Consider the following 8978-nt stretch of genomic DNA (forward strand, 5'->3'; position numbering starts at 1 on the left):
CCTAGTGGGGAGAGGCCACAGGTGCTGCTAACCACCTTGCAACGCACAGAGCAAGTCATGACAATGAAGAATTATCTTCATTGTCAATAACCCAAAACGTCAGCAGTACTGAGGTTGATAAACCCTCATTTTTAGGCCAAGAAATGAAAGAAGGGATGTTTGAAAACAGTATAAATGGCAGCTCTTTTTGTTTTGTAATATATTCTGGTTTCATTTTTTTATGTGTGTGTGAGGAGGTCCAATAGAATTGTTTATGCTGTTTTATTGTTGCTGTGTGGTCATTGTTTTGTCTTTCCCGTGGGTGGGTAGTGCATAGGGCTAAAGGCATAGGAAGAAAAGTGTGATGTGTCCAATTTCCAATGCTTCATTTTGCAAGAAGAGTTGAATTATTGTTTCCATAGAGTAAATGATAGAAACTATTTCTTAGCTATTTTACTATCTCAAACTTGGAATTACATTTAATTGCTCTGAATATTATTCATGCCTAGTGACATATGAAATTATGTAAGGATTTTGTATTGACACATAATTCTTCATTTATATAAATTTGTGAGTCTGTTCTTTAGTCTATTAATAATCAATGGAAAATAATGAAAAATGAGATGACTAGGAGATATTCTATAAATCTATCAAATCTTCCTAATGTAGCGCCCTAAACGTATAGAGTATCTTATTGCTTTCAAGTTTCTAGAGTGACTTTTACTTCAAGTTTATTGCTGCATAGGAGGATGGAAATTTACCTGAAGTAAAAGCCACCTGGGAGTGAGGACCTCACTTGTTAGGCAATATCTCCAATAATGAAAACAGATTTATTTGGCATAAGTTTCTCTTTTTTATGTGATAGTGTCACTGCTACTTTCTAGAAAAACTTCTTGTATACCCAAATCTATCAATAAATGTTAGTGTTCTCATTTAAAATAAACTTTTTAGAAAAACTTCTTGTATACCCAATCTATCAATAAATGTTAGTGTTCTCATTTAAAATAAATAAATAATGGAAAACAGAACAGAGACGATAATAAAATCATAGGAGCAGTCTGGGGGTCCAACACTGGAATAATTGGAGCTTCAGAATGAGAGAAGAGAAAATGGAAGATTTCCCAGAACTGAAGGAAAGAGGTTTCCAGAGTGAAAGGCATCATCAAGTGCCCAGCACAATACATAAAAATAGATCCACACAGGTATATCGTTGTGAAATTTCCGAGCACTGAAGGTAAAGAAAAGATTCTATACCTTCTGGAAAGAAAAAGTAGACCACATATAAAGGATTCAAAATCTGAACCATTTCAGACTTCTCTACAACAAGAGCATTAGTTATTTGACAATGAAACAATGCCTTCAAATTTTGGGGGGGGGGGGGAATCGACAACAAGAGCATTAGTTATTTGACAATGAAGCAATACCTTCAAATTTTGGGGGGGAAATATACTCTTTTGCATCAACATGCACCTAAGAACTTTTCCAATGTTTTCACACACAAAAAAAATAAATGGTACTGAAGGTGCAGGAAGGGAGAGGAGGGAGTGAGAGAGAACAGGAAAGAAGTTAGCTTCCCAGGAGAAAAAGAAATTCCAAAAGAGAGGGATCACGGCCAAAATCAAACTTAGAAAATGAACAAGACTGCATCCCCTGGTGCCCCCTGGACTGGCCCTGGGGTTGCGGCAGGGCTGAGAACAGAGCCTTTCACATGAAGAGCCGTGCCAGACAGACCTGGGCTCCAAACCCCACCGCTGCTACTCATCAGCACAGCTGCCGACCCCAGGAAGACACAAGTCCCAGGTCTGCAGACTCAACACAGATTTGTTTGGTCAAACAAATGGTCCTCGACAAGTTACTTAAGTGCTGTGAGCCTCAGCTTCTCCATCTGTAAAGTGGGGATAATAAAACCTGCCTCTGGGCCTGTGGGAAGGGTCCATCTCCCAGGCAGCCAGGGAGGCCTTGGCAATGGGGGTGACATCACCCCCTAACTGAACTGCTCTACTCTGCTGATTGGCAGTTCTCCCCACCCTCAGCCCTACCCCGACTGTCACTCTCTCGAGGGCAGGGATTCTGTCCCTGCTATTTTGACTCCTTTGTGCCTCCACCTCCACCCCGGGCGCCCACACGGATGCCCGGACACTGTCAGCGGAGGGAAAGGTCTGGCTCCTGGGGACAGGGACACGGGCTGAGGACGCACCTGGTCGCTGCGGGGGACTCCGTAGCGCAGCTCATTCACGAAGTGCTCACAGTTCTCACTGGTCACCTTGTAGAGCATCTCCTGCCCCACCAGCTCCTCCGCCCGCTGCACGATCTTGCTGGGAGGCAGCGGGGAGTACTTCTGGTCATGCTTGTTGTTGACATGGTACTTGTCTTTCCCGGCAACAAAATAAAGCAGCTCCTTCTTCACTATGGCCTTGTCGGTCAGGGCGGACATGAGGCTGGCCGCCCCCGCTCCCGCGATTTCACCTGTGGTTCCCAAAGAGGAAAGAGGGCGATGGTCCAGGGCTCACAGCGGCCCTCCTGCTGGGCACCCACCCTTGGCAGACTCAACACAGATATTTTAAATAAAATCAATGGTGATCGACAAGTTCCTTAAGGCTGTGAGCCTCTGTTTGCACAGAAGAGATGTGGAAAGGAAAAGAGGGGAGGGTCGGACACACCCTGTGTGGCTTTGGAGCAGGTGCTTGTGGTCTCTGGGCCCTGGTTTCCTCATCTGAAATCAGGAGTTAGTGAAGGTCCATGATTCGTGGTGATTTTATTTTAACCGAGAGAGGCTGGCCTTCTGCACCCTGTGCCGCCCGCCTCAGAGGCCCTCTGGGTTATGCAGACATGGGCCCTGAGCGCACCCATCTCCCTGGGCCAACAGAGTGTGAACCTCCTGCCATTCTATCGTGGCTACACTTCCTTGGCGTATACAAAGCTGACTACTGTAGGAAGGTGGAGGATTTGCACATGTAGTTCCTGCCCTTCTGGGAGCAAAGGGAACAAAACCCCATAGCTGCTCCCTGCGAGGTGACGCCAGGGAGGCCCACTGGGCTCCCCGGCACGGCCCTGGCCAGGGCTGAGGCGCTGGAAGGGGCAACATAGCAGAGTTTGGAAGCCATTGCCCCGACCAAACTGCCTTCTCGCAGCTCTCAGGACCCACTGCCAGTCCAGGAACAAAGAGCTTTGCCCACAGCTCCCCGTCTCCCTGTCCCCCAGCCCCAGCACAGTGGAGGCCCTGGGCATCCTTACTTGGGGGGGCCAGGTGGACCACATATCCATCACCAACGTAGACGGCCCAGTGTCTGTAGAAGGGGCGGAAAATCTCAATCAGGTCTCCAGGGTTGGGCTCTGGCTGCAAAACCAAGAACAGGGCTGTTAGAGGCGGCAGGAGCGAGACCTTGGAACCTGGGGCAAAGGCTGGGGTCCCCGCCCGGTGCTGTCAAATCAGAAGCGTGTCCCGGATAATTGACATCTTTACAACATTAAGTTTTCTCATCCAAAAACATAAGCAGCTATTTACATTCACCTTTTGTTCTATATCTTTCAATATTTTTTTTTTTCTGGAAAGAGTTTGTGCATATTTTGTTAAGCTTACTTCTAAATATTTTATATGTATTTATTGATGTTGTCCACCTGATGTCAGTTTTCAGAAAAAAAAATGTAGTAAGATCTCCTCTTGTGCTTATGGTTGCCTTTATTTCTTTGTAATTCTGTCAGTTTTAAAATATATGCATAACAGGATGTTAAAATTGAAATTTTGATCAGGACTCTGTCAAAGATTCATAAATAGCTGAAGTAAAACCAATGAATCATTGAAATATTAATTAGTAAAAATTTATTTGGCACACACCAAAAAGACAGTTTGCAAACTGGGAGCATTAAAACCAAAACATGGAATGAGGCTCAGGGGTATGTGTTATAAAGCAGTTTATATAGTGAGGAAGCAGCAACTGTTCATCAGAGTGATCGGTTATAATAGAATTTTCTTAAGTGATAGGGAATTGGTCAGTGGTTACCTCATATCAACCTTGGGAATCAGTTCATGTTACTAATGATTTTCAGAGGCATAAGCAAGAAATGACCAAGGACAAGTTAGTCTTGCAAAATAAGCTAAATTATGCTTTATCTTTTAAAAAATCTATCTTTATTGTTTTTTGTTTTTTTTGCATCTTATCCATTTTATTTATTTATTTATTTTTTAAATCTTTATTGTTCAGATTACATTTGTTCCTCTTTTTTTTTTCCCCCATAACTCCCCTCCTCCCAGTTCCCACCCCACCCTCCGCCCTCACTCCCCACCCACTGTCCTCATCCATAGGTGCACGATTTTTGTCCAGTTTCTTCCCGCATCTCCCATTCCCCTTTCCCCCCCAAGAATAGTCAGTCCATTCCCTTTCTATGTCCCTGATTCATTATAATCACCAGTTCATTCTGTACATCAGATTATTTATTCACTTGGTTCTTAGATTCACTTGTTGATAGATGCATGTTTGTTGTTCACAATTTGTATCTTTACCTTTTTCTTCTTCCTCTTCTTAAAGGATACCTTTCAGCATTTCGTATAATACTGGTTTAGTGGTGATGAACTCCTTTAGCTTTTCCTTATCTGTGAAGCTCTTTATCTGACCTTCAATTCTGAATGATAGCTTTGCTGGATAAAGTAATCTTGGTTGTAGGTTCTTGGTATTCATCACTTTGAATATTTCTTGCCATTCCCTTCTGGCCTGCCAAGTTTCTGTTGAGAAATCAGCTGACAGTCGTATGGGTATTCCCTTGTAGGTAACTGAGTTTCTTTCTCTTGCTGCTTTTAAGATTCTCTCTTTGTCTTTTGCTCTTGGCATTTTAATTATGATGTGTCTTGGTGTGGTCCTCTTTGGATTCCTTTTGTTTGGGGTTCTCTGCGCTTCTTGGACCTGTAAGTCCATTTCTTTCACCAGGTGGGGGAAGTTTTCTGCCATTATTTCTTCAAATAGGTTTTCAATATCTTGCTGTCTCTCATCTTCTGGCACCCCAATTATTCTGATGTTTGTACGCTTGAAGCTGTCCCAGAGGCTCCTTACACTATCTTCGTATTTTCGGATTCTTTTTTCATTTTGCTTTTCCGGTTGGGTGTTTTTTGCTTCTTCGCATTTCAAATCTTTGGCTTGATTCTTGCGCTCCTCTGGTCTGCTATTGGGTGTAATATTCTTTATTTCCGACCGTGTATGCTTAATTTCTAGTTGTTTCTTTATCATAGCATCGAGGGTCTCATTAGTTTTCGTGAGGCTCTCCAGAAGTTTATTGCAAGCCCTCAAAATTGCGTTTTTTAGCTCTATATCCTCCATTTCTGTCATGTTTTTTTGTCTCCGCATTTTTTATGCTTTCTTGGTGCACCCCCTAGTGGTCTTTGTGCGCAGTCTTGTTCTAGTTGAGCCTTGATTGTTGTAGTTAATACTAGAGGGATTTGACCACCAGGCCGACTGGCTGTGTGAATCAGCTGTGTCTGCCGCGGAAAACTTCTGTCCTCTGGGGAGGTGCTAATCTAGCCTTTGCCTGAGGCGATCTGGCAAATGGCTCTGCGCAGGGCTTGGGCGGGGCGGGCTCAACAGGGCGGGCGGAGGGAGCCGTTATGGTGCCCTCAGTCCTGTTCCCAGAGGCTCTGCTTCTCAGAACCCCCGGAACCGCTGCAAACCTCGGAGGGAAAGCTGCCTTCCAACTGATGCCAGACACTCCCGCTTCTCCCGTTTGGGTCCGAGTCCCCAGCGATTCGCCCGTATCTGGAGCTCAGAGTCTGAGACTCCCCCCTGACCGAAAACGACAACCGCGCTCTCAGCCACCAGCCCGCTTTGCGCGCGCACCTCCGCACCTGAGTATTTTCCACACTGCGCCTCCTCTGAGCCTCGGTGTGCTGTTATTTTTCCTTCTAGTTGAAGAGTCTCTCCTCAGCCAGCCTTCCTGTGGTTCTGGGTGATGTCCGTTCCGTCTTTTAGTTGTATTTTTGAAGTGGTTGTTTGCGGCAGCAGTCTCCGGTGTTTACCTATGCCGCCATCTTGGTCTCTCCCAAATATGCATTTCTTATTCTATCACAATGAAGTGTGTAGGGGAATGTGGGGGAGGGGGGAGAGCGTGCAGGGAAGGTGGGGAGAGTGCTAAAATCCGCTTAGAGGCCCACCCTGTTAGGGGAGCATGAACAGAGCTCGACAAACATTCCGAGAGGTTCAAGATCACTTTCATTCAATATTATTGAGGTGCCAACACAGTGTGCTAAGTGCTGGGCGGGGGGACATTGGGACTTGGACTGGAATCAGGGGTGAGAGCCTCTCTGGTCCAAGCCAACCTTAAATCTCTCTAATGAGCCAGGAAGCCATCCCTTTAGGACACATCCAGCGCAGTGAAGAGGTGGGTCGGGAGGTTGCCCACATCCCACCCCCACGCTCTGTGGGCCTGGCTGAGAGATTCCAGCAAAGCTGAGGAGGGAGAAAGAGGCAGCCTTGTACGGGCTCCTTAGGGATAAGAACGACGGGCAGTGGGAATAGCCAGTCTCATCGCAATGCCTGCGAAGCCAGGTCTATGGCAGCTCATTTCATTTACAGGAACATAAAAACTGAACACAAAAATGCACATACGGTACAGGGGGGGGGGACTATTTTCACAGGACTTTTACAGATCCTTCTCTTATGCAGTAATTATCATTTATATTTCCAAATACACACAAGCTCAAAACATGCTACCACCCCAGGAAACTTCTTTTTTAAAAGAAGAGGAGGTGGACTTGCCCACGGAGCCCTGCGCACTAGTTAGAAGCAACGGCTCGCCGTTCCCGTGGCAACGAGGATCACCTTTTAGACACAGTGCTGAGTGGAAAGTGAGAATGAGCACCGCAACACAATACACTTCCATCAATTAAAGATGTCCCACGAACCCAGGAATGCACGTCTATGAGAGCCACCCCTGCAAAATAAACTTTAAACAGCAACAACAAGAAAAGAATCGCACAGAGTGAAGAACCACACATGCAACACACTGGATGCTGGCCATTGGGAAGATGGAGTAAGGGAACCAAAAAAAACAACAACAACCCTACGGGAGAGGGGCCTGCAGTCCGGCAGGCTGCCAGGAGCTAAGGGTATGGCTCTCCTTCCAGCACTGAAATCTCACTAGAGCAACAGTTCTCAACCTGTGGATCGCGACCATTTGGGGGTCCAAGGACCCTTTCACAGGGGTCGCCTAAATACATCCTGCATATCAGATATTTACATTAGGATTCATAACAGTAGCAAAAGTATAGTTATGAAGTAGCAACGAAAATAATTTTATGGTTGGGGGTCACCACAACATGAGGAACTCTATTAAAGGGTCGCGGCGTTAGGAAGGTTGAGAACCGCTGCACTAGAGGAACAAAGACATCATGACAGACACAGCCAAGTCGGCTGAATCAAAATCAAGAACTGAAGAAATCCTGTTGTACAATCAGAAGCGCACGTTCTGTAATCCGGGCGCCAACTCTGTGCCTCTGCTTGTTCCTGCGTGAAGCTGAGGAGGGTTTCCACCCTTGTCCAGTGGCTGGAGGAAAAGTCAAAAGGTTACTGTTTGGTGACACATGAAATTCACACGGCAGAGGCCAGACCGTTTCCCGGCCGCGGCCACACTCCGGCACCTGCACTGTCCACAGATGCTTTCTCACGGCAGAGCTGAGTCCCTGCAGTGGAGACCACAGGGCCTGCAGGACCTAAGTCTTCACTCTCGGGCCCTTTACAGCAGGTTTGCCGACTCCTGTCATAAAGGGATCAGCAGTGCGGCCTCCTCCCTCAGCTTGGGGACCAGCAGGAAGCGCTGGGAAGAGCTGCCTCCCTCCAGGGCAGGGCTGGGGGTCCGCAGGCAGCACAGGAACCGGGGCCCCTCACCCAGCCCAGGCGGGACAATGGCGAAGCTGAGCCTGCACCCACGGGATTGTAGGACAAAACAGCTTCAGTGGCTGGATCCCTCCATAGCTCTTACCACAGGCCCAAGCTGGTCTCTGTGCCCAGACCACATGCATCAGGAGGCCAGATTTTGCATCTTTCCTATCCTGGGGTCTGGAAGGTGCCTTGTACACAGAAGGTGCCCCATGATGCTTGTTGCATGAAGTGCAGCCAGGGTGGAGCAGGCAGAGGGCAAGAAATGGGGAGCCCCCGTCTCTGCAGGAAACAGAAGGATCATGGATGGTTTCCTGGAGGCAGGCCCAGCGTGAGTACGGGTGAGTTGGAGCTGACAAAGGGAAACGGCCTTTATTTCCTTCTGGCAGGCACAGAGTTCCATGTCTGCTCTGTGTCAATAATTCTGAGTTATTTAAAATTTAGCTATTGTGACTGAGGCACACATACAATCTCACCTGTCAATGTCTCTCTCCATCTTCTTTCCCAACAATGAGGCAAAGCAGGAGGAGAGGACTGCCATGACAGGTCAGTAATGACCTCGGGCACTAGAAGGGCCTTTGCTGTGGTGTAGAGCCCTCACTGCAGAGCTTCTTCTACTTCTTCTTTTTTTTTTTTAATTAAAAATGTTTAATGTTGCCCTAGCCAGTTTGGCTCAGTGGATAGAGAGTCAGCCTGCAGACTAAAGGGCCCTAGGTTCAATTCTGGTCAAGGTCACATGCCCAGGTTTCAGGCTCAAACCCCAGTAGGGGACGTGCAGGAGGCAACCGATCAATAATTCTCTCTCATCGTTGATATTTCTCTCTCTCTCCCTTTCCCTTCCTCTCTCTGAAATTAATTTAAAAATATTTTTTAAAAAGTAATACTTAAATGTAACATAAAACCACAAAGCAATCTATAATAATAAAAGCATGGTGAGCCGTAACCGGTTTGGCTCAGTGGATAGAGCGTCGACCTGCGGACTGAAAGGTCCCAGGTTCGATTCTGGTCAAGGGTATGTACCTTGGTTGCGGGCACATCCCCAGTGGGGGGTGTGCAGGAGGCAGCTGATCGATGTTTCTCTCTCATTGATGTTTCTAACTCTCTATCCTTCTCCCTTCCTCTCTGTAAAAAGTCAATAAA

General features: G+C 46.7%; 1 protein-coding gene across 3 annotated transcripts in view; it reads right to left on the minus strand.

The window, feature by feature from the left end:
* Positions 1-2011: 2011 nt before the first annotated feature.
* LOC102256179 (HRAS-like suppressor 3) overlaps positions 2012-8978 on the minus strand; it is a 16385-nt gene continuing 9418 nt past the window's right edge. For all 3 annotated transcript variants that reach the window (XM_014537978.1, XM_014537976.1, XM_005864153.2), the window contains exons 3-4: positions 3214-3316; positions 2012-2445 (exon numbers count right to left, since the gene is read on the minus strand). In XM_014537978.1, coding sequence (XP_014393464.1) covers positions 2027-2445; positions 3214-3316 — 522 coding nt within the window. In that variant the 3' untranslated portion in view covers positions 2012-2026. The remainder of the gene's footprint in view (positions 2446-3213; positions 3317-8978) is intronic.

The sequence above is a fragment of the Myotis brandtii genome, unplaced genomic scaffold (assembly GCF_000412655.1).
Source record: "Myotis brandtii unplaced genomic scaffold, ASM41265v1 scaffold187, whole genome shotgun sequence".
Classification (NCBI taxonomy): Eukaryota; Metazoa; Chordata; class Mammalia; order Chiroptera; family Vespertilionidae; genus Myotis; species Myotis brandtii.